The 24,638-nt window shown below is 60.6% G+C and overlaps 1 protein-coding gene and 1 non-coding gene across 2 annotated transcripts; both read left to right on the plus strand.

The window, feature by feature from the left end:
• Nucleotides 1-491: 491 nt before the first annotated feature.
• Nucleotides 492-17,090, plus strand: WNT10A (Wnt family member 10A). Its single transcript, XM_086465882.1, has 4 exons — nucleotides 492-550; nucleotides 3,402-3,664; nucleotides 11,530-11,906; nucleotides 16,623-17,090. The coding sequence occupies exons 1-4, from the start codon at nucleotides 492-494 to the stop codon at nucleotides 17,088-17,090; spliced, it is 1,167 nt and encodes a 388-aa protein (XP_086322008.1).
• Nucleotides 14,133-14,205, plus strand: TRNAV-GAC (transfer RNA valine (anticodon GAC)). Its single transcript has one exon. It is a non-coding gene; the product is annotated as a tRNA-Val (tRNA).
• Nucleotides 17,091-24,638: the final 7,548 nt, after the last annotated feature.

Here is a 24,638-nt window from a genome sequence, read left to right on the forward strand (position 1 = left end):
GCGGGGGGGCCGCGGCTCCCCATGTGCCTGCGGGCCCCGCGGGAGCTGCAGCGCCGCTCGCCCGGCGAGCCCTGCCCACGCCCGCCGCGGCCCCGGAGCCCCGGGGCGCCCTGGGGAGCGGCGGGGGAGCGCGCCCCGCGGGCCGAGGCCCCCCCCGGCCCCCCGGAGCGTCTTGCCATGGGGGGCTGAGCCGGGGGGCTGAGCGCGGCGGGGCGGCGGAGGGCAGGGCGGGGGGCGCTCAGCCCTCGCCGGGCTCGGCGGGCGCCGGGGCGGCGGGAGGCGGGGGGGGCATCCCGGGAGGATGGCAGAGCCGCCCCGGCGAGCCGAGCCCCGGCGCGCAGGGAGCCAGTGAGAGGGAGGAGAGGGGAAAACACAAACAAGCAAACAACCCACAACAAACAAAGCGGGCAGAGAGCAGCGCCGAGCCCCGCCGCCCCTGCCCCAAAGGCGCCCGCCCGCCCGCAGCCCGCACAGCCGCTGCCCCAGCGAAGATGCGCCCGGCCCTGGCCCACGGACTCTGCTCGCTGCTGCTCAGCCTCTGGGTACCCAGGTAAGAGCTGCACATCCCCCCCCCACCCCCCCGCAAGCCCCGCCGCCGCCGAGCGCCCCGGCCCCGCGAGGAGGGCGCCGGGAAGCCGCCGCACCCAGCCCCGCACCGGGGGCGGGCTGCCCGGGGGGCTCCGGCGGGTGCCCGCCGCCCTGGCCCGGCCCCGCACGGCTGCGGCCCCCCGCTCAGGGGGCTGTCACAGCCGCTGCTCCCCCCTCCGCCTTCTCCCCGTCCCGGCGGACCGCCGCCGGGATGCGCGGCTCCCCCCGCTCCGGGAGGTTGTCCCCCTTCCTCCCCGGCCGGAGCCTCCCCAGCGCCCGCCTTGCCTGCCTCAGTTTCCCCGCTCTCCCCGGGCGGAGGACGGGACTCACTGCCGGGGGTCCGCGGAGGCCAGGGGGATGCCGGGGGGGGATGGCACTGACGGGGGGGACGGTGCCCGCTGGATGGGTGCCTTTGGGCTCCGCACCCCAGGGGCACGCACCGGCGCGGGGGATCCCCTCCCCGGCTCCGCCGATCCTAAAAGCGAGGGGGGGGGGAAAGAGGGGGCCGTTTGTCTTCCAGAAAACGGCCCCCCAACACTCACCACCCCTGTCCGTCTCCATCTCCCCCGGGTGGCTGGCAGCTCCCCTCTGCCTGCTCCCAAACTTGTGCGCTGCAGGCAGCCAGGGGTTAACCCTGGTGCTGGTGTGAGTGTATGTGGGGGGGTATCCCCCGCCCTTCCCCCTCCCTCCAGCCCCTTTAAATATAATTTGTTAACGTTGGGACTTGTATTAATTAAAGCAGCAGCCGCTGCAGCCTGTGACCTGGGGGCTTGTCACCGTGAAATCAAGTTTAAATCCAGATTTCAAGGGGGAAGAGAGCTGGGGGGAGCGCTGTGTCCTCCTAGGGAGAGTGACAGTGACAGCTCCTTGCCGGTTCCTGGCCACCCTGAGCCCTGGGTGGAGCAAGAGGCAGGAGGACCTTCCCTCCGCTCGCCGGGGCCCTAAATAAGGGCCCCTGCCTCAGTTTCCCTGCAGTGCAATGGGGAGAAGGACCATAACAGCCCCCCCACCCCGGGATGCCCGGGGAGAAGGTGGCAGGCTCTGTGGCTGGCTCAGGACAGGCAGGGAACAAGGTCCTTGCAGTGCTTGGGGCAGGAGCTGCTGGGCTTGGCGATGGTGGTAGCTGCGGACCTGCTTTGCATCTTGTGTCAGCCAGGGCTTGCTTCGACAGTGTGAATGAGTGCGGGAGATGGGCAGATGTGTAGGGGCTTTGGAGGGATGCACCCCCTTCCGCTCTCCTTCTCTCTGCTCTCCCTCCACCTCGACTTTCCCTGTTGGAGTCACTGTGGATCTGCACTGGGGCAGACCCACATATCGTCTGTGGAAGTGGTGGGGTGGGTATAAACACTCGTGGGAAGCTGGAGAAAGTAGCAACCTGACCCTGACAGCTTCGCTTCCCCCCTAAGCAAGCTGTAATTCAGCAGGGACCCTGGGGCTGAGCTGTTCCTCCAGAGCTGGGTGAGCACTGAGCTTGAGAAGTCAGTCCCTGACCCTGGAGAGCTGCTTCTGTCCACGTACCTGCACCAGGCTTGCAGGATTTGGGGGAGCAGAGGAGGAGTAACCCTTCTCCCCAAGACCTGGCTGCTCCATAAGGCAGGTGCTGTCCTTCCACCAGCATCCTCCTCCAGGACTCATTTCTGTAATCAAGGTTCAAAGGGCCCCAAGCTCCTTGCTCCTCCCAGGGACCCAGCTCTTGGCTGTCCCTGGGGAGAAGGAGCCCTGCCCAGAGAGAGCTCTCAGCAGGGACCGAGCTGTCCTGAGCAAGGAGCGCGGCAGTGCTGAGCGCCTGATGGACCCTGCTGCAAGATGCAGGATGCTGCTGGGCATCTCGCTGCCTGCTGCTCGTTTTGCAGGTCTTCTGCTTGGACGCTGTGGATCCCAGGGTCCTTCAAGCCATTTCCAGGAGCTGGGCAAACATTTCTTCCCCTTCCATCTCCCTCTCTGCATCCATTTGTCCTGTGTTCCCTTGTCTTAGCTCCAGGTACCTCTCTCTGGACATGCTTTGTCCATCTCCCCACACTTCATCTACTGCCCTGTTTGCCCAGGCAGCATCTCCATTTGTATAAGTAATTCTACCCCTGTCATGGACCATGTGCTTCCCCTTGCACCCATCTGTCTGCTGGTCTCTGTGCTCATCAGTTCCGGTGGGGCTGGGATGACGGTGGATTTGGGATTGTTGCTGGGAGCTTGAGGGTGTTTGGCAGGGTACTCGGCTCCGAATTTCCCAGCCGAGTGGCAGGAAAAGGCTCGTCCCTCTGGTTACTTCCCTTGTGAGGACCAGCAGTGCCATGGGAATATGGGAGATGCAGGGAAGGGATCAGCCAGCAACAAGGATGGAGCCAGACCTGGGATGGGTCTCCTGCACCGGGGTCTCTGGATTCTCCCAGGGGTAAACCCACGCTCTCTGGGGAAGGCAAGCCGGGGAGTCCGAGAGTCAGCATTGCGTGGCCAGGGCGGGAGATCCCTGGGGGAGCACACAGAGGGTGCAGCCCTGGGAGATACTGGGGTGCAGAGGCAAGAGGGACAAATTTATCTGCTACTGGGCACAGGCTACTGAGTTGTCCAGGCTGTGCCAACATGGCTGGAGAGGACTGTAGCCCCAGTGCTGCTGGGGCATCTCTGCCTGGTTGAGCTGATGTTGTGCTCAGGGGGTTCCCAGCCTTCTTGACAGGCAGCAGGCACAATGTGGGTTAAGAAGCATCTCCCTCCCCATGTGCGTTCCCCCACAAGCTCTTCCCCCTCCTCGAAGGGGAAGCAAGTGGTTGGCACATTGCTTGCTCCGAGCTCACTGTTTTCCCTTTCCCCCCCGCCAGCTCCTGCTCCAATGAGATCCTGGGCCTGAAGCTGCCGTCGGAGCCAGTGCTGAACGCCAACACGGTGTGCCTGACCCTGCCGGGCTTGACACGGCGGCAGCTGGAGGTGTGCGTACGCCACCCCGACGTCACTGCCTCGGCCATCCAGGGCATCCAGATCGCCATCCATGAGTGCCAGCACCAGTTCCGGGACCAGCGCTGGAACTGCTCCAGCCTCGAGACCAAGAACAAGATCCCCTACGAAAGCATCATCTTCAGCAGAGGTAAGGGCTGGATGGTCTCCCTCCTCTTCCTCTGCCCAGCTCCTGCTCTCAGGAGCCCTCATGGGCTCCACATGGGAGCTGTGCAGGGGCACAGCTCTTCCCTGGCCCAGGGGACCAGGCCGGCTCTTCAGCATCCTCGCGGATGAAGACGAGACAGAGCCTGGGAAACCTCAAGGTCTACCAGACCAAGCAGCACTGCGCTGTGGCAGAGCTTGGCTCTTCTCCATGCACATTTGTACTGGCCCATGTCCTGAGCTGCTCCTCACTGTCCAGACCCAGCTGCTCCCAAGGCTCCTTCCAGGCCCCACCGCTTTCTGGCATTTTCCCCCCATGTGGTGTAGGCTGGTGTTTGGAGCAGTGCCATGGGTGTGCAGCACAGTTGGTGGGTCTGAATGTGGATGCCATGCTCCAGGATTCAGTTTGGTGGACGCAGTGAGCATCTTGGCTCACTCCTGCTCTGGGGATGGTGTTTCAGTGCATCATGGTGAGCAGAAATGCCCCTAGCTAATGGGACGTAGCTCTGTGAGCCCATCACCCTGGCGTCCTGCCTTTGTCTTGGGTCCCCAGTGCAGAGAGCTGAGGGCTCTCTGTTTTGTGGGACCCTAGAACATGGTGGCACCGAGGAGCAGGGAGACAGTCTCTTCTGTGAGCTTGCCTGCTCGCAGAGCCCCCACCTGCACTGCTGGGAGAGCTCTCCTAGCCCTCCATGGTCTGCTGAGCTCTGGTGCCGGGGTCTCCTTGTCTCCCTCTCAGGCATAGCTGGTTCTGCCTGTGTCAGAGCCTCCTCAGTTGATACTCTCTCTCTCAGGAGCGGACTCTGGGGGTGCAGCGGGGCTGCCCTGCATGGTGCAGATGAAGATTGTGACCTGATGGGACCTTCTGTAGGACTCAAATCTATCTTCTCACCTAAGTACCCTTCTCGAAGCCTGGGCCTCAGCAAGTTTCTAAGTACCCATTGCCCCAGACTGTGGGCAGGAGAGGACAATATGGTGCCAGTGTCAGGCAGGCAGGTCACTGAGGACAGGCAAGGTGCCCCGCAAATGCATTGATCCTCCAGCTCCTGAGGAAGGTGAAAACTACCAAAGGTGCTGCTCACCTGCCCCCTTTGGGAATCTCCTAGCTTGATGTCTAGCTGAGAGGTGCCTCGGCCCCCCCTTCCCCGAACATCCTTCCACATCCTACATCGTCTCTCCCTGGGACTGTGAGGAGAGTCTCACAGAGGAAAGGTTGGCAGCTTGAGGCTTACAAGCCTTTGAGAGAATGCGGTGGCAGGAGCCCCCAGGCAGCTGTAGCAGGTGGGAAGATGGCTGGAGAGTGGAGCACAGAAGCGTTTTGGTGCCAGGAGGTCCCTCGTGTCTGTGGCAAATGAGCAAAGCTTCACTGAAGGGGATGCTACCTTGGAGCACGTGTGGCATCAGGGCTGTGGTGCTGCCATGGAGCAACTGTGGCCCCTCTTGGCACGCTGGTGCCTGGAGAAGGGCAGTGTCTCTTCCCTCCATGAGCAGCACCCAGGTTAGGGCCTGGCAGGGAGGGTGGGGACCGTCAGCTCTGATAAGCATCGAGGTATTTCCAGGTCCTCTGAGGAATGCAATTCATTTCTAGTCTCCTGGGGCGGCAGGAGACACCGACTTGCTGGCTCAAGTTGCTCACACACCCAAGCGAGCTTCCCTGCGCTGGGTCCCACCAGGCTGGGTGAGAAGCTCCAGCAGTGGAGAGCATTGACCTTCTGCATCCACCCCTCAGCCCACCAGGTCTGGTGGTGGCTGGTGACTTGCAGCTCACTTGTGTCTCAGATGCCACCGCAGCCTTTCTCGCTGTCAGGGCTGTGACCGATGGGTGTGGGGACTCCCACAGCCCCTGGGTTCCTGTCCCAGTCCTGAGCTCTTGGGTATGGCTCAGTCCAGGCTCCCAACACCGGTGGGATTCCATTCCCTGGGATGGAGAACCAGCACCAGGGAAGGACAGAGGTATGGCTGGAGCAGCAGAGCAGACGGGCACCTCATGGCACTCCTGTTTTGGCAGCAGAGGTGCATAATGCAACCCGAGCACCCAGACCATCCCATGTTGTTGCTGGGAGGTGTTCTGGTGTGGAGCAAGCCTTGAGGCTGGTGTCCTGGCCTGCTTCCAGCCCACTCGTGTCCCTCAGTAACAGAGCTGGAGCTTTGAGCTCTGCCTTACAGCTGCTACAGAAACAGCCACCAGAGCAAGGATGCTGGGTGCATCTCCCGAGCCTGGAGCCAGAGGAGAGGCAAACAGTGGAAGCGAGGGGTGCCGGCTCTGTGCTGCAGGCATTTATGCAGCTGACCCCTGGGGACCAGGTCTCTGCTTTGCGCCCTGCCCCATCCTTGCCGTGCCTGAGAACGCAATGTGCTCATAGGATCATTGTTTGTAACCTGAAGTGACAGACCCCTTTAATCTTTCATTCCTTTTCCCACTTCTTCTGCCATCAGTTCAGCCGTGCGTGAATCTCACTTTAAATTATTTGTAGCTGGTTTCTCCCTCCCGCTCTCCCTGCTTGGCTCTGCTCCCCACCTCCGCCCTGCCCTCCTGCATCTCTTACATCTTCCTCAGGGTGGGCATGAGCCATCCGGGGTGCAGCGCCGGTGCCTGTCCCACGCTCTGCCTGGCATCCAGGCACTTGGTGGAGCTGGCGGGCTCATCCCCTGGGGACAGAGCAGGGCACAGTGGCAAATGAGTGCCTGTCTCCCCATTCCACTGATCTGATCCCAGAAGTTTGAGTGCAAGCCCTGGGGAGCCAGGAAGGAGCTGTCAAATTGGACAGGGCTGGGAGTCTGGGGTAGCTTCTGGGCAGCATAGCTGGGGACAGGGACGCTGAGAGCACAGTCCTGCTGGAGGCAGCGGGGCGATGCAGCTGTCCCTGGGGTGCGGGGCACAGTGGCTGTGAGGCACAACAACAGGTTAGAGGAGAGCCAGCAGAGGGGGTGCCTAGGGATGTACCGTCCCTGCTCTCACAGAACCCCTGTGTTTTTTTTAGAAACCTCCACGGGCTGTGGGTTTACAAGTTTGCTCTTTTGATGCTGCACCCTTGGGGTGTGGGATGTCCCTTGTATCTCCTGCTGAGCCTCCAGTGCCATCTGCACCCTCCCCATCCTCTTTGGCCCACGTCCCCTCTGTGTATCCAGGCTCATCATTGCCATTGCAAATCCTCCTCCTCCTGTCTTCCCTGGCTCCTCAGCTGCCTGCCTACATCCTTACCACCCTTGTGCCCATTCCCTGGCACTCTCACCCCTGCCACCATCCTGCAGTCCTGTCCCTGGTCCCATCCCTCTCTGCTGTCCCTCCCTCTCCCTCCAAGTGCTGGCCTGGCTGGCAGAGACATCCTTTCCTGGCCCCAGGGGCAGATGTAGGATGGAGCAGTGAGGTGGAGGCAGGTGGCTGCATCTGCACCAGCAATGGAGACAGGTCCCCTGCTCCTGCTCCAAGGGTGAGCAGCACGATCATGTCCACCTCGCTGGGGAGGGTGGCCTGTTGACCCTGGTTCCCCTGCAGCATCCATGGGCTGCTGGGCACCGTGTGGCTTGGCTGGGCTGAACCATCCCTGGGTGCCTGCCAAAAAAAAGGCTGTAGATGGTGGTGGGTTGCCGAGCCTTTGTCCTTGTCTGCTATGTGTGCACCCATGGGTGGGTGCAGTGCCAGCAGGGCTGGGTCTGTCTGGCTGTCGGGCAGGGGCTGTCTGAGGTGTGCTAAGGGATCCCTCTTCCCTGAGCATTCCCCTTTGCTCATCCCAATCCCATCTATATGGAGCTCTGAAATAAATAGGACCCACATGGAGGGGCTGGGTGTCCTTGAAGGCCCCTGAGGGTGCGTGGCTGGAGGGGACATGGCTCTGGAGTGCAGTATCCCCTGGTTCCTTCTGGAGGCTTTGGAGGGATGGGTGATGCTTGCATGCCCTGTGCCTTCCTTTGAAGGGCTTCCCAGTGCCAAGGGGTCTGCGTGGCCACAGCCAAACCTTGATTTCTTACAGCAAGGAGAGGGGAACTCCCTGCAAGGCTGGAAACACCAGGTGCTGGGGCCCAGCCAGCTGTGAACCGGAGCTTGGGTACGCTTTGCTGTGTGCTGAGGGAGGCAGGTGCTGTTACGGCTATGCAGGGAGATGCTGCCAAGCTCGGGACCCCGGCGCCCGGCTCTGAAGAGCCCCAGCCAAGCTCTGGTGCCCACAGACCGCAGTGCCTGGCCTGGCGCAGCTGCAGCTGGGCTGCTGGCAGGATTTTCGGTACCCCCCAGGCAAGCCAAGGGCTTTGCCCACCTGGCCCTGGAGTGCACATGGGCACTTGGGATGCTCAGCTGCAACCCTGCGGACGCCCCCATCCCCCTGGACAGCTGATGGGTGCAAGCGAGACCCTGCGGCCAGGGCAGCATCCCTGGAGGTGCGGGGGGAAAGCAGTGAGGGCTGCAGGCTCGGAGGGCCGTGGGCGGCCGGGGAGCGAGGGCTGCGGGCTGTCCCTGGCATGCTCATGGAGGTGCAGGGAGGCAAGTCGGGATCTGCAGGGAGGCGTTTAGTGCCTGGCGCCAGGCCAGACCCTGGCAGGTTCACCTGCAGTTTAATTAGGGAGAGGGGAGGGGAGGGAGCGGGGCTGGGGGAGAGGCGGCGTGTCGGGACTGGCCATCTCCGCAGGCCTCGCAGGAGGTGGCGGGAGAAGCTCTCCTCTGCCTCACCAGCCAGCAGAGCTGGGGCGATGTGCCCGCGGCTCCTGGCAGCTGCCCCCGACTCCTGGGGGGTACTGCTAATGGAGGGGGCAGTTGAGCATCCCTGGGGTACCTCAGGTTGTGCCTGGACCAGGCTGTCCCGCCTGCTCCCTCAAAGCCACCCAGGTGCTGCAGTGGTGGGTGCTGGGAGGGCATCGCTGCCTGGGTGTGATGGTGAGCTGTTGGAGGAAGGCCATGACTCCAGCTCTCTCTGGTCTCCAGACCATGGAGCCCACAGCTGCGTCCGAGCTGGCTCTGTTGCCTTTGTCCCACATCTCCATGAGAGACGGAAAAACTGCATCATTTGTGGCAGAGCCAGTGCCAGCTGGACCCTGCTAAATGGCTTCCCATCTCCTAGGTGCATCTCGACAGGGAAGATTTTCCCCCGCTAAGAATGATGCTTTGGGATCTGACCTGGGGCCGAGGTTTCAGATCCATCCTCCTTGCCCAGCACGGTCCTTTAAGAACACAGCAGTCTGGGGGCCGGCAATGGTGTCAGGGTGGTGTCCTCCATTCCCTCTTCCCTGCAGGATGCAATACTGCTCCTTACAGCTCCCACAGCAACCTCTTCTGTGGTCTCTGGAGGGATCTGGTGACTGAAACATCACCACTGAGGTCTTAGGTGGCTGGGGTAGCCGGAGAGCCTTCCTTCAAAGGGCTCGGGGCTGGCTGCTGCACGCCACGCTCAGCTGCAGTTCCTGGAAGCTCCCACCCTTGCCGAGCCCACGAGGCCGGTGGTTGTCGCCTGCAGCCACGTTGCTCGCTGCTTTGCTGCAATCCTCCTGGCTCTGGTGTGGCTGGGGTAGAGCAAGGAATGTAAACTGAACCTCCAAGCAGAACCGCGCTGGCATGGCTGCTGCGGTCCCGGTGCTGCCCTGGCCCCTTTCTCCCCGTTGCTCACAGCTCCCCATCAATGTGGGGCAAGGGAAGGTGGTGAGAAGACAAGCAGGAGCAGCGGGGCCAGGTCAGCAGGGAAATGACCACGATGAGGTGGGGACAAAACTCCCAAAGTGCTGGGATGTCAAGTCCTGGGATCCAGCCTCGTCCATCAGTTCACATGTGGCTGGAGAGCAGCGGAGGAAGGAGAGGGGCTGGGGCTTGACCCCAAGGGTTTACCAGCTGTGGAGGGCACCAAACGAACCCGGCCTCTTTACCTGTAAGGACACAGGCTTGCTAGATGGACTGGGTGGGGTAGAGCTTCTGTCTGGGCTCCAGAAGGGATTTTTGAGGAGATGCTGCATTGGAAATTATTCGTTGGGCTGGGGATTTGTGTGAGAAAGAGGCTAACGGAAAGGCAAGGCCAAAAGGAGAATGTCTACTGGGTGGAGGGTTTGCTGCTGCTGTCCCTGGGCACCGTCTGTGTGAGGAGCTGAGGACACCGAGTGGGGTGGTAATGACAAGTCCCTGCTCTTGGGCTGTGCCCGGGTTTGGCTCATGAAGGGCTGGAGCTGGCCCAGATTGTGGGGACGGGGAACTGATATGGGGAGGATCTGGGGATCCTGGAGACCTTCCCGTGCTGTTCTCCATGCTGCATCACTCACCGGGGGGCTGCAGTTGCCCAGATTTGGGCTGTCCTGCTGTAACAGCGTTGTGGGTGTGTTGCAGGCGCTGCCTGCCAGCACTTTCCCTGGGGAGGCTGTGCAGTGTATGCACCAGCAGCCCCATTACCTGCCCGCTGAAAAATGTTGTTCAACTTGTGCATGGAAAGAGGCAGGCTGAGAGCAAGCTTGTCCCACACCAAGGGGAAGCTGGGAGAGGCTCCCACTGGCTTTTAAGCAGCGCCTCGTTAATTTTTTAAATGCACCAGTGTCAAATTAACACACAAAAGAGCAGCGTGACTTTAAATGCAGGTTTCCGAGCTGCGTTTCATTTCCCTTTAATAAGATCATAGCGTTTGCTCGGCGGGCGGTAGCGAACCACCGAGGAGACATGCGTGATGCGGAGCATCGCCCAGGACGGGCGACAGCGGCGGGGGGCGGTTGTGTTCTCACCTTGCGTGACTCCGCGGCACAGGCAGGGAGCTGGCAGAGCCCCTGCCCGGGATCTGTGCTTTGAGGTGCTCGCCCAAGCCCCCTGTTTGATGGCATGGATCTGCTGGAGAAAATACCTCAAAACCTCTCATCTGTTCAGCTGTAGCAAAGCTGCTCTTGTCCAACGGAGGGAGAGAGGCTGGCGAACTCCAGCTATTTATTTATTCACATGTGAAGCCACGGCACAAAATCTGTCTCTCCCTCCTTCCCCTCCTCGTGCTGGGGCCGGTCACTTCATACTGAAGCAAAGGGCACTCCAGGCTCCCTGCTTGGCCTGGGAACCACAAATAAAAGTATTACTTTGCATTTAAAATAAAATAGAAGTTCCCAGGTAGGGGAGGCTCTTCACCCAGCTGCAGCGAAGCCAAGCAGTCCTTGGACAGACCCCGCTTGCAGCCCCGTGAAGCCCCCTCGGTGGGACCCGTCCCTGTCCCCATCCACCTCATCCCCAGCTAATGACACTTGTGGAAGTCTTCATTCCCCGGTGTTTAACGACAACCAGCTGCCGGCCCTGGCAGCGCACGGTGCGGTCGCGGCGTGCTCTGAAAAACTAGAGATGCTCGATTTTTTCAGTGCGGTATTGCATTTAGAGCTTCTTGTGAACTGGTGGGGCTCAGGGAGGGAAGGGGCATGGGCAAACAGATGGGACTGGACAGGCAGCGCTGCCTGCTCCTGTTGTTGTCTGATCCTGCACCCTGTGGTTAAGCAGAAATGGCCCATTCCTCAGCAGAAGTATTCCTCAGCCAGCATTATATTTAATATTGTGGGAAACTCTGAGTGGAGGTGGGAAGAGATACTGCCTTTCCCATCAGAGCCATAATGCTGATGCCTGAGCAATGCCATGGTGGTATCTCCCAGGGCAATGTGAGAGCAGGGTGATGGTGGGAGCTGGGGTCCCAGCCAGGGCAGGGCTGGGCTTCAGGGCAGCGATGTGTCCTGATGGAGATGGGGTTGGAGAGCACCGAGCGAGGATTCGCTCGTGGTCGAGGTGGGAGCCGGTGCATCAGGACAAGGCAAGGCACAAGCCCAGCCTCCAGCTCCCTACACCGCTGCATGATGCTGGGCTCATCCAGCCCCCCGCAGGGGTCACGCCACCCGGCCTGAACCCCGCTCTCTCCTTCCTCGCAGGCTTTCGGGAGAGCGCCTTCGCTTACGCCATCGCGGCCGCCGGTGTGGTGCATGCCGTCTCCAACGCCTGCGCCCTTGGCAAGCTGCAGGCCTGCGGCTGCGACCAGAAGCGCCGGGGCGATGAGGAGGCTTTTCGGCGCAAGCTACACCGTCTCCAGCTGGAGGCCATGAACCGCGGCAAAGGCATGGTGCACGGGGTGCACATGGAGCACATGCCGGCCGAGACCCCCGGCCTCCAGGACTCCTGGGAATGGGGAGGGTGCAGCCCTGACGTGGACTATGGGGAGAAGTTTTCCAAGGATTTCCTCGATTCCCGGGAAACCTACAGGGATATCCACTCCCGCATGAGGCTGCACAACAACCGCGTGGGCCGGCAGGTGAGCGGGGTGCTGGGCAGGGGGTGCGGGGCGGTGGTGGCGGGGACAGGGTCGCCAGGACACATGCAGGAGGGCTGTGAGGGGCTTGTGCTGGCTGTGGTGGGACACGTGTGTGAGGCTGGGATTGCCCCCAAGGCACCTCGTCTCCCCAGTTTTGCCCGGAGCAAAGGCAGTGGCGCAGCCCTGCTGCCAAGCATCTCTGCTGGGGAGGGCACCTCTGAGCATTGCGGCTGCCAAGGGACACTTCCCCAGGCCACTGTCACTTGCCTGTGCTGCAGCGGTGCTACAGGAGTGGCACGGCAGTGAGTCCAGCTCCTGCCTGGAAGGACTGGGTGAACTGGTGTCAGGCAGCTGCGGTGGGAGGGAGCTACGGACAGGGAGGAGAAAGTCGCTGGCATCATGGGGACACAGCACAGGCTCCACAGCATCCAGCTGCAGCTCTGCCTCCGGAGAGGGAGACCATGCCCCGAGGAGGCAGATATGAGCTGGACTGAGCCAGGCAGCAGGCGCCTATGCCAGCTGGGCAGTGCAGCATCCCCCCGGGAGCAGAGGTGACAGCCCACAGCCTCATCCCCTGGCTCCGAGGGGGTGCTGGAGCCTGCCCAGGCGAGCAGGGCAGCCTCCCCTCCATTCTCATGATGTCAGGTCTTGTTAAAGGTGCTAATTAGTAACTCGCTCTGTCTGGAAGCTGATGTTCAAAAGCAGACTGACACTGGAGACAAGAAGGACGCAGGCAGGAGGGGCTGGGAGGATGGCTGCATTTCCCTGCCTGGCTTTGCTCCCAGCAGGTGCCAGGGAGACCCCATCCCATGGCTCCAGTGGGACATTTGTCCCCAAGACCCCAGCCCCATGCTGCCAGGGCAGCACAGGGAGGTGTGTAGTGACTGCGGGAATAAGTAACTAAAGATCAGAATTCCACAGGGAGTGTTTCCCCAGGATGTCTCAGACGTTTGGATGTGCCTCCTGCTTTGAGCATGTTTAAAGGCAGATGTGAGATGGGGACGCTGCAGAGCAGGACCTTGTGTGTTCTTCCCTGGTGCTGGAGCTGAGCTTTACCGCCCTGAAAAGCTGTTCCAGTTTGGCCAAGCTGTACATGCCTGGGGAAAGGCAGAGCTTTTTGCTTGTTTGACTTTGTTTGCTTGTGTGAGGGGAAGGCTCACTCAGTGTTAGGCACCTCAGTCTTCTGCAGGCTGCTCTGCCCCAGGCCAGGCAAGACCCCCCCTCCCAACTCTGACTGCAGGGCTCATCCTAGGTCCCATCCAGCTCTGTGTGCCCCAAACTACTGGGACTTTTGGCAATGCTCAGAAATTTGGGGTCTCCATTGCCTGTTTCCCAAGGGAAGCCCCACAGCCCCCTGCACAAGGAGGAGAAGGTGAGAGAGGAATATTTGCGCAGGGGGAATGTCACCACACGGTGCCTGTGGTAAAAATGACAAGCAGACCCCAAGGGCAGGCAGGCATGGGACTGGCAATGTCAGCTCTTGGTGGCTTCAGAGACAAGAGCTGGACTGATGGAAGAGGCCTGGGAGCTGGAAGCAGAGGCAGACCAAAAGGGTAAAGGAAGGGATGGTACCAGTGCAGGTGGGGAAGCAGTGGCTGGACAGGCTGCCCAGCTCAGGGACCCTGTTGAGATGAGGGTGTGAGCCCATGTGCGGGTCGGGTTATGATGGTTGTGGATGCCATGTGTTGGAGCAAGGAGATGATGCTGTTGTGCCTGGTCTGTGCCTGTTGGTGCTTATTGCTGGGGCTGGACCTCACCATCTACATTGCCTGGGGATTGGTTCTACAGCTCCCTGCCTGCTCTTTTAGCCGTGCCATGGGTCCCACACCCACCCAAGCCCACCTCACTTGTAGGACCATCTCTCTGCTGTAAGAAGGAGCAATCTGCTGGGATTTCCCAGGAGACGAGTGGCTGTGCTGGATGCAGCAGTACCGTGGTCCTCCCCTCCAAGTCCCTACTCTTGAATGCCTTGAGTAAAGCGGTGATGTGGACACGTACGCCACATGCCATGCCCTGCTACATGCCATCCCTCTCTGTGCACCGAGCAGCTGCAGCACCCAGGGCTCTCTAGCATCTCACTGATGCTGAGCATCCTCTCTGTGGTTCCTGTGTGTGTCCCAAGGGTGCTCTGCACGTGGGTAAGCCTGGCTCCTGGCTCAGACCCTGCAGTGCCAGGGGGAGGTGACAGTCCCACCGATGGCTGCATCCAGTGGCCATGGGATGTGGGTTTCTGTAGTGTAGTGGTTATCACGTTCGCCTGACACGCGGAAGGTCCCTGGTTCGAAACCAGGCAGAAACACCCTGATCTTTTCCACTTTTGCATGCAGCTATGAAGCTGGGGAGGAGATTGCAGCTGCAGGGGATGGGATGCACAGCGTCCTCCGACAATGACAGTGGTCGCCTTGGTCTTGAGTTGGAATAGGAGGCCTCCCCAAATAGGGGCTTTCTATTACAACTCAAGACTGAGGTGGGTGTCCTGCGTCCCTGGGAGGGAGCAAGTTCCCCAGCAAGGAGCAGCAGGAGCATGCAAGAGGCTTTGCAGGTCCTCCTAACCAGCCAGATCACAGAGCAAGAGAGGATGAAAGGCAGCCAGGAACTACCCATTACGCTCACAACAAAGCCCTACGATAAAGCTCTTATGAGCGTGTCTGGGAGGAGCTGGGAATGTGCGAAAGAAAGCACCAGCGAGTCCAGGCATGTGCCAAACCTGGGTGTCTGTGAGACGGGGGAAGGACATGGCTGGGTAGGGATGCGTGGAAGAGATCTGATGGCAAAAGCATGGGGCCGAGGCTCAGATGGGTCCTGCTGGGATCTCCTGGCTCTGGCAAGGTCCTGTCCTCCCTGTGCTACCCATGCGGGAGGGAGAACAAGCCATCCCTGGGCAGGGATGGATGAGTGCTGCAGTGCTGGGGCTTGGGATGCTCAGTGGTGATAGCTCGGGTGATGGATGTGGCACACACATGCTGCCTTCTCCAGCTACTGCTGTGCCAGCTGTAGCCCCAAATGAGCCCCTGTCCAGCTGTCATGCCACTATCCCCTCTGTCCTGGTGGTGACCATCCCAGCCACAGCCCTATATGCCGAATTTCCCTGGTCCAGCCAAGGGAGCAGGGAGGGGATGTGAGAGAGGATGGGGTCCTGGTGCCAGCATGTTCCTGTGGATGGTGGCAAGGATGGTGGCAAGCAGACAGTATTCCCGGCCGGCACACCCAGGGTACGGCGGAGAGGCCAGGCAGCTCATTACCTGCGAGGTGGAGGCTGTTCCCAGCAGGAGACAGGACTTTCAGCAGGATGAAAGCCAAGCTCCAGCCCAGCCCAGACCTCTCCGCCGTGTGCCCCGAGCTCCAGGCGTGTTCCCCTGACCTGCCTTCATTACCATAACTGCTTAGCAACTGGGAGATTTACTCAAAAACAAGAAAATAAGTAGTAAAAACTACCTACCCCTACCAAAACAAGGTACTCCTCGCAATCGGGTCCCCCACAGGGAAGGGGCAGGAACAGGCAGCACGTGTCAGGCATAAAGCCAGGCGGCTGGGCAGAGCTGGCATTGTGGGACCAGACCTTGCACAGAGCCACATGTCCCCTGGGCTTCCTCCATCGCCCTGGGTGGGGGGATCAGCCTGTGATAGTCTTCACAAGCCCCAGCCCAGCTTGGGCATCCCCATGGGAAGGGGACTTGCTGGAGCCTGTGCAAGTGCATGGGCATGGGGTCACCAGACCCAGCAGGGAATCCCTGTTGGGACAGAGCAGAGGACAGCATAAAGTGCCTCTTTCCAGGCTGTGTGGGGGTATGTGGTCTCTCTGTGCCCCTGGAGACTGCTGGGCACGAGCTGTTTCCCTTGGCACAGCCACAGCAGCATCCCTTGCAGGGGTGGGGGAGCATATGGGGACCCCAGCACACAGCCTGGGAGTTCAGCAGCATTGCCCAGGGAGCCCAAGGCACTGGGCTCTGGCCTCCGCACAAGCTGCCCTCACTGGGCAGCCCAAACCACAGCCACAGCCCAGCCCGCAAACCCTGGCCCCCGTGGGGGGGGTGGATGTGTGGCAGTGGCGTCACTGCAGCCTCCCCAAACCACATTCAGGGCTGTGAGCATCTCCAGTCACTGCTTGAAATTTGGGTGATGGTGGGATGCAGTGCCTCAGCCCCTGGCGCTGCGCCCAGGGCTCTCGTGAGAAGGCAGGCAAGAGCTGAAAGCAGAGCTGGTCCTGGGACTCCTGGAGCTGGTGCTTTATGGGAGGAAAGCCCTGGGGAGGGGAAAGCATCCTTCCCACCTGCCCCGCTTGCAGTGATCCTGGCTGGTGAGGTGGGGGGGGGACCCCTGCACTGGGGGGGTCCCAGTAGGGCTGCAAAGATGCAGCCACGTCAGGTTTTAACTGGGGTCCACGGTCAGGTCGATGCTGCTGAAGCCAAGCAGCACTGGAAAGTGAGATCCAGGCTCCTTCTCCTCCCTGTGGTCAGGTAGCTCACCCTCTCTTTTAGGTGACGATCCCTTGCTGGAGTGTAAAAGCCAGTTGGTACTGCCAGGATGGGAAGGGACAGGGTGTTGGACTTGGGTGACATTGGGCACAGCAGCAGGCTTTGCAGCTCCAGGGCTCTGATGGCTGCTCTGCCGGCTCTTGGTGTTCCTATAGTGCCAACCCACAGAGAGCTCCATGATGTCTTCTCCGGTCCCCAAAAAACTCCATGCTAACCCCTCTGTCCTTCCCTCCCTGACCAGGTGGTGATGGACAACATGAGGAGGAAGTGCAAATGCCACGGCACCTCGGGGAGCTGCCAGCTGAAGACGTGCTGGCAGGTGACACCTGAGTTTCGCCTGGTAGGGTCCCTGCTTAAGGACCGCTTCTACGGGGCCACCCTCATCCGGCCCCACAACCGCAACGCCGGGCAGCTGGAACCGGGCCACGCTCGGCATCGCCGCCGGGCCGGCATCAGCGAGCTGGTTTACTTTGAGAAGTCACCGGACTTCTGCGAGCGGGAACCGGCCCTGGACTCCTTGGGCACCCAAGGGCGCCTGTGCAACAAGACCAGCCCGGGCATGGACAACTGCGAGAGCCTGTGCTGCGGCCGCGGGCACAACATCCTGCGGCAGACGCGCAGCGAGCGCTGCAACTGCAAGTTCCACTGGTGCTGCTTCGTGGCCTGCGAGGAGTGTCGCATCACCGAGTGGGTCAGCGTCTGCAAGTAGCTGGGCAGGGTTGGGTGCCCACCCCAGGGTGCCAGGGACAAGCACGCCTGCCCACGGGGGGGGGAGGGAGACAGGGATTGGCGCTGGGGCGGGGGAGATGGAGCCGTGGTACCCGCTTCCCTCCGCTCCAAGGGGAGCGGGAGAGGAGATGCCTGGCACCCTCCGAAATCAGCACTTTGTCGTCACCTGGGGAGGGCAGGGCTGCCTGCTGCCCGCTGCCTGCCCGACCCCACACGAGAGCACCAAGGCTCCCGGCCCCGGGGAGCGCACGGCCATGCTGTACAGACCGCCGACACCAGCACTGCTCGGGGGGGCAGAGGGGGGGCACGGGGATGGGGAAGCGCCTGCTGGCACCCAGCGGGACGGGGCAGGGTGGGGTGGGAGACAGCAGGGCATAGGGAGCCCGGGGTGGGAGGGGAGGGGGGGGGACACGCATTGACACCGTGCACAGGTTCCTTTGGCCACATGCGAGGCTATGCTCTGAGCAGGATGGGGACAGAGCACCCCATGGGATGGAGAGGGGGCACAGCTCCCCGGGCTGGAGCTCGCCTCTGCCAGGGCAGAGCTTGGGCTGTAGCATAGTGGCTGGAGGCGGAGGTGCCCGGGGCTGTGCTGTGCGTGCCTGTGTTATTGTATGGTAAGTTATTTTCTGATTGTGAATAAAAGTGGATTTGAGACAGCACGGGGTATTTTGGGGTGCAGCACCCTGCTCTTCCTGCTGCCTGGGGCTCTCTGCCTCTGCAGGGTGCCAGAAGGATGGAGGGGGACGCTGGTACTGCCTGCCCATTTGTGTGAGACTTCCTCCCCAGTGCTCTTCTCCCATCCCACAATAACAGCTCTAGGAGCTGTTTGTAGACTGGCAGGAGATGGGGACCCCCCCGTGAGTACCCCAAGCCCTTGCAAGGTGTCTGCTAGGAGGCTCCTGCCTAGCTGGATGCACGCTGGACCCCATCCATCCCGCGGGAATCCCGGCTGTTGGCCCCACGCCCATGGCCGTGCAGGGGCTGGGGGCTGCACCGCTGCCCCCACACTCCTGGGGAAGGATGGTGGGGCTGGAGAGCAGGGAGAGGGGAAGGCAGCGAGGATGGGCCAGGTGATGGGGGTCTGCAAATGGCACCTCGCTGGGGTGGCGAGGAGGGCACCCATCCGGCTGCAGCAGCCTGCAGGGGCCAGGCAAGTGAATCATGCTGCTGGTATCTCCCGGCCGATAACTTAGCGGCTCCTCCCACGTTGCGAGCCCCTTGGGGATACATTAAAAAAAAAAAAAAGAAAAAAAAAGAAAAAAAAGTGGATTAAAAAAAAAAAGCCAAACAACAAAATCGAGGAGGAAAATACCAGGCTGGAAGGAAGCGAGTGCCCCAGGCGCAGCAGGGAGCGGCCCGTGTCCTCGTTTCATAACGTTCCCGCAGGCAGTGAGGAGCTGGGTCAGCTGGGATGAATACTCTGCCCTTCACCATCCCTGGGCTGACTGTGTCCTTCCAGGAGGGACCAGGAGGTGGATGGGGTCCTTGCCCCCGGATCCAGCTGGTTTTTAGGGGCTGAGGAGAAGAGGAGGGTGCTGGAGGTGATGGAGGGAAGCGTGGGAACTCCTGTGACCTTGCAGCACCTGCGTGGCTCCATCTGCCAGCACAGCAGGGACAGGGCACACGCGGCCACCGCAGTGGCCCCCAGCAGCAATGACCTGGGGCTGGTGACCTCACAGGGATGGGATATCTGCTTGGGGCTCAGGGCACCCAGGCTCATCCTGTGGGGCATGAAAGCAGCAGTGTTCTCATGGGGTGAGTTTGCTCTGGCAGGGCATGCTCTAGCAGTTCATTTTCCCTCCTGAGGTCCTACTTTTCCATCTCCGTTATCCATCTCCAACATCAGGGCCCTTTTTCCAAATGTCCAAGTCCTTTGCCTTTCACCCGTTGCCCCAAGCACTAGTCAGGTCCCCTGATGTCCCATGGCCATCGTGTCTCCCCCCTCCCTCCCATGCTGGCCAAACCCCCATGTCCCCAGGGCTGTGCTGCCCAGGGCAGTGAGGCTCTGCACATCCATCATGCTTCTATGCTTCGACACTTTGTAGGTGGCGTTGGCTTCCCACCTCCCAGGGGCTGCTTTGCAGGCGCCTGTGATCTCAGGGCTGCCTGCAGTGGTGACTGACTCACCACTGAGCTCTCCCCACACCGCACTGGCCCCTTTGCTCCCCTGCTTGCTAATCTCAGACTACCTGCGCTGCAGCAGCTGGATCCCAGCACATGGCTCCCCTGGCTGGGCAGAGCTGGGGAGGGGACCAGAGTGGGGACAAGATGTGTCTGATGATGCAGAGAGGGGATGTAGGGCAGGGCCGTTCCCCCCAAGCACGTCTCACATCTCCCAGCAAGGGACCAGGCTCTGAGCACCCAGGGGCTGTAAAGACTGCAGCTTGCTCTCCCCTTGCCCCTCAATTTCGGGAACATAACGTTGTGAAATGGCACACCGGTAATGCCAACACAGCCAGGGTGAGACTTCCAGCACTGCCTGGCCACCGAACTTGGCAAGCTGCAGTGCCTGGTGCTGTCTGGTTCTGCAGAGACCTTATCTGAACTTGGGACCCTGGGACACTCAGGGGAAAACATGAAAAGATCCCTTGATCTTGGTGGCTTTGTGGGAGGCACGGTCAGGGGAGCAAGCGCTGTGCTGTAGGGGTGCTTTGGGCTGCAGGCAGCATGCTCTGGGTGCGGGCAGCTCCAGGGCACAGGCTTCTTGCTCACAGGAGCTCATGCCCTCCTGGGGCCAGCTGGCTCCCAATGCAATACCAGCCTTCAAGATCTGCTCTGTGGCTTTCCTCACTGAGTGTCTGAGCCACAGGCAATACGCCAGTGTGCCTGTGGTTACAAAAACAGTGTCCCCATTGCTTCCCTAACTGGGAACCAGCTGCCAGGCAGCCATTCTACCAACCACACTGCTGGGCACAGAGAACGTGCAGGACACCTCCTCTACCCACAGCCACTGCTAAGACTCCGGAGCCAGTTGCCAGAAAGGGCTTGGCTCCCCAGGGTCTGGGCATCCCAAATCTCTCTTCTTCCATAAGCCTGAGTGCAGGCTCCCTGATCCACAGATGGGATCTATGCCAGTCCCACCAAAGAATTATATTTCCTCCCACAGAGGGACGGTCTGAGCCTGCTGAACTGCTCTGGCCTTGCACCTTCTGGTGCATGGCCCCCCTGCCCTGTGAGGGACACCCCCACCCTGCAGGGCACCACACATGGAGCTGGGCTGAAATGGAAAAGTTCAAGGTGCTTCACCCAAGAGAGAGGAATGACCGTCAGGGTAGAAGAGCCCAGGCAGATGACGGAGGTGCTTTCCAGCAGAGAGGACCACATTTTCCCAACGCTCTCCCATCGTCTCCCCGCAGAGGCAAATCACTAAGGGAGCTCCAAAACTTAAAAAGAAATGGCCATTTCTTTCATGTGCAAGTCATGAAAAGGGCCATGAAGGCTTCTAAAGACAGCAGCAAGTCCATGCTGGCAAAAACAGGTGGAACTTACTCCAGTTTCTTCAACTATTTTGGCCCAAGCTCTAGAGATTCCCAATGGACCCTGCTGCAGAGGAGACCACCAGCCTTGTAGCTCTTCTAGAGCTGTGTGAAGTCCAGTGGTTTTCTCAGAGTTTGAACTTCCCAGTCCTAGGAGCAGGAGAGCTTCTCAGCTCCTTCCAGCAAACCGAAAGTAAATCTCACTCCTTGTCCCTGTGGTTGTGGAGAGCGATGGAGAAACCTAACCTGAGTGTGACCGCTTAAAAGGTAATAGAGAGACCTGAGCTGGCCCGATTGGTTTGCACTTCTGCCAGGTCTCAAGACAGGTGTGTGACTGTCCAGAAGTGGACACCCCAGGCTGGTGCTCTCTCAGACCCTGGCCTTGAGCACATCACCAGACATAGCGTGGAAGAGCCAAGGGGACAGCGAATTTCCACCAGCATGGCAGGTTGCTGGGTCCTTTCTCCTCTCACTCAAAGCCCCAGCTCATCTTCTGCTTCTGGAAAGCTCCAGCAAGGGTGCGGAAGGTCTCTGGGGGTGGCAGGGGGGGAGTGGGGGGGCTGGGACTTTCCCCAAGAGATCACAGGAGGAACTTTGGCTGGAGGGTGGGGGGAACCGGTGAGGAGTTGCTACATCATGCCCCAATGAGCCGTGAGTAACTCCTCTGGTATTTCTTCCCCGCACAGAACAGTCATCAGAGCCAGATCCTGCCCGGGGGAATCGCTACACGGGAACGCCCAGCCCCATCCAAATTCCATTCCTGCTCCCAGCAGAGCCAACGTGAAGCAGAGCCACGAGGGATGGTTCCCTGGTACCCCTGTCCCGTCCCACCCACTGGGGTGGCATGAGCATGGCCATGGGCAGGGCTGGCAGTGCCGGCTGGCAGAGCCTGGTGGGCTGCTGACTCACAAAAGCAACCAGATTCATCTGGGTTACTGGGTGTCACTGGAGAGCAAAGCCTCTTGCATCTGCTAGTCCAAGGGGAGCAGAGGGCAGACCCTTCCTTGCCTTGGTCTGGGCAACTGGCCTCCATGATTCCTCTGGTTGAGAGGTAGGTGGCCATGGCTTGAGACCCTTCCCAAGAGCCTGGCTGGCACCGTGCTGCAACCCGAGCCGCAGAGAGGTGCTCCAAGGCTTTCCTGAAGTTCAGCCCCAACATGTCATGCTTGGCACCAGCCCCGTGCATCCCCCCGACAAAGAAAAAGAGTTTGGCCCTAACTGACCTGCTTGGCAAGGCGAAGTACCTACAGCGAGGCAGCAGCTGGCTCGGGAGAGAAGCCCAGGAATCCTGTGCTCCCCCCTCCAGGCCCAGCTCCTGCCCACCACCCGCTGGCCCGGCATCCTGGTGGCATTGCCCTCCACGATAAGGGGTGGGTCACCTACCCTGTGAGGAGACTGCAGCCACCACTCTGTTGAGCTCGTTGAGTGACCAGACATGCCGGCAGCAGCCTGACTCTGCAGGAGCACCCCCACTGCCCGGGAGAACTGCAGCCTTCTTGCGTAGCTGCAGCTGCACTGGCCCTTGGTGCTCCATGGCTGGGTGCTCCTGGACGTGGCACTGCCACACACCTGCAGAACGGCCAGAGGTGTCTGGAAAGGGGTGGGATGTGGAGACGGAGAGCAGAGTGAGGGCTTGGGCTGAAGGCTGTGATGGAGCCGGGGCAGCTCCAAGGGCTAGGTTAGGAAGAACTCCAGGGGGAGGCTGGACAAAGGATGGGGAAAGTAGGGGCTGAGCAAGCTGGAAGCAGAGTTTGGGGTGCACTAAGCCCCTTAGGCAGAAGTTCTGAGTGGAGGCAGTGGGCGCAGAAGAGCAGGGTGGGCAGGTACTGGAGTGAGAGCAGATGGGGGAGATGCATGAGGAAGGAGGCTGATAGTGTGCCTGTGAAGCGGGGTGATGTGGAGATCCTCCACTGCCCACACCCCGACAGCTGAGATCCCCACCAAGCCGACGGGCACCAGGTCTCTCAGGGGGCCTGTGGACTCAGAGGGAATGCTCTAACCATTAGATCACCTTGCTCGTGATGTGCCCGCTACTGCAATGGCTGTGAGTAGGTTTGGACACAAAACTCTACTCTCTCAGTCCTGCCTGTGGTCCTTGGCTCCAAGAAACATCAGGGGCACCCTAGGCCTCTTGGGGACCGTGTGAGGGACACTGGTCCCTGGCACAGGTCTGTGACCCATGAGAATAGGGCACCCACCACTTTCCTTTATCTCTTGACCAGAGACCTCTCACAGGGAGTGCCCAACCCTGGCTGCTGCGTGAATGGGTGCCTTTTCTCTGTCCCCCAGCCGGAACTGAAGAAGAGGAAAAGGGGTGCCAGCAACAGGGAGAGACATCAAGGTCCAGCAGCATCCCCAGCTCATTTTGTCTATGAGGCAGATGGAGGAGGCAAGAGGATGCCTGGCTGTGACGGTGCAGGGCACACCTAGGGAGACGGGTGACCCCAGAAGCAGCCTGGTGGAGACAACCAGGACCGATTGGAGAGAGGAGGATAAGCTTTCTGGACATGGATGAAGAACACCTGGGGGGACTTTGTGCCACCGCTCTTCTCCCCCCCATGGCAATGGGAGGTTGTGGGCTGGGGAGGGAGATGATGGAGGGGCAGAACTGGCGTGGGGGGCAGGATGCCAGTGCAGGGGAGGTGGGAGCAGGTGGCTGGGGGTCGGGGGATGAAAGCACAGGGTCCTGGGTGGGGGTGACAGGAGTGGTGCAGAGGCAGCCAGCACAGCCAGGTGCAGCGGGAAGGGCTGGGGGGAAGGCAGGGAAAAGAGGCCAAGTGCAAAGAGAGCAAAGGCAGCGGGAGGAAAATAGAGCGTGGCCAGAGAGGCAGACATGAAAGGGGGAGTGAGGCAGGGGAGAGATGAAAGGCCACAGCGCGGGTGCTCCTGCCTCCTCCCCAGGCTCCCGGGGCTCTGTAATCCCCGGGGAGCTGGCTCCTCTCATGTGGTGGCCCGCAGCTGTGTGCGGTCGGCTCAGCCCCACTGATCCGCACTGGGACTTTCCAGGAGGGGGGAGAAACCCAACACAAAACACATGACTTAACCAGCGCCTGCCAGGCCCCAGCGAACACGGGGTCCTGGGGTATCCCTGTGTGTGGCACACCCCGGGATGCTGCAACACCCCGGAGCCAGGCCCAGCAAGCACGGTCCCTTCTGCTCTGGGGAGAGGTGGCTCAGAGCAGGGTGAAAGGGTTATGAGCCCAGCCGGTCGATGGGCAGAACTCCAAGGCAGTTACACATGCAGGCAAGAGCCAGGTAGAGCCCAGGAGAGCCTGGATCAAACAGCACCCGCAGCTGCACGAGGCTAGTCCCTTAGGGGCACCCCCTGAGGGCATGAAGGTCGGGGGGGTGTGCAGGGGCCGTATGGGCTTGGTCCCTCTCCCCTGCTTCCTCTGTCAAGTTCTGTACCCCCTGCTCCTGCCTGCTGGGCTTGGCTTTGGGTACCAGGGATGCAGCAGGACTTGGCAGACAAAGTTGGCATCCATCCTGATGGGTCACTGTGTCACTTCTTTTACTGCTCAAAAGCAAACCAAGAACCCAGGCCACACTGGATACTGAAGTGGTGCTTCCAAGGCACTTGTGGCTTGGGATATCTCTGCTCTCCGTGCCCAGCTCAGGCCGCCGGAGTAGGGCTCTTTTCTATAGCAGATGACCTTGCTGCTGGACAGTCTACTGTTCACCACTGCTGACTGCAGGGCTGCTGGGCTCTGCAGGGATGCTGGTCTCTCTTCTCAGCTTTGGGGCAGATGGGGTAGCAGGCTTGTACCCATGGCGAGTCCTCCATATGTCTCCCTTCCTCCTTGTTTCAATTTTGCCCATGGCAACCTTCTCGCGTGCTTATGTGAACCTGGTCGGCTCAGCTAGAAATGACTCTGACCGAGCTTGGGCAGCACCAGAATCTGCCTTTGCCCTCCTGTCCCAGGGCTTTTCCTCTCCCACTTTCAAGACAAAAGAGGACAGGTGCTTAGCAGCATGTCCAGGGAGCTCCTCCAGGCCCCTGGCACGAGTGTCACTGTAGGACCTTCCCCCTCCAAAAGCTCTCATGGAGC

This window comes from Leptosomus discolor, chromosome 5 (assembly GCF_034619465.1).
Source record: "Leptosomus discolor isolate bLepDis1 chromosome 5, bLepDis1.hap2, whole genome shotgun sequence".
NCBI classification, from domain to species: Eukaryota; Metazoa; Chordata; class Aves; order Leptosomiformes; family Leptosomidae; genus Leptosomus; species Leptosomus discolor.

Excerpts from the sequence above, each read along its gene's own strand:
- WNT10A (XM_086465882.1), top strand. The coding sequence starts at position 492 with ATGCGCCCGGCCCTGGCCCACGGACTCTGCTCGCTGCTGCTCAGCCTC. Across the intron at positions 3,665-11,529 it reads AAGCATCATCTTCAGCAGAG|GCTTTCGGGAGAGCGCCTTC; the intron begins GTAAGGGCTGGA and ends CCTTCCTCGCAG. Across the intron at positions 11,907-16,622 it reads ACAACCGCGTGGGCCGGCAG|GTGGTGATGGACAACATGAG; the intron begins GTGAGCGGGGTG and ends CTCCCTGACCAG.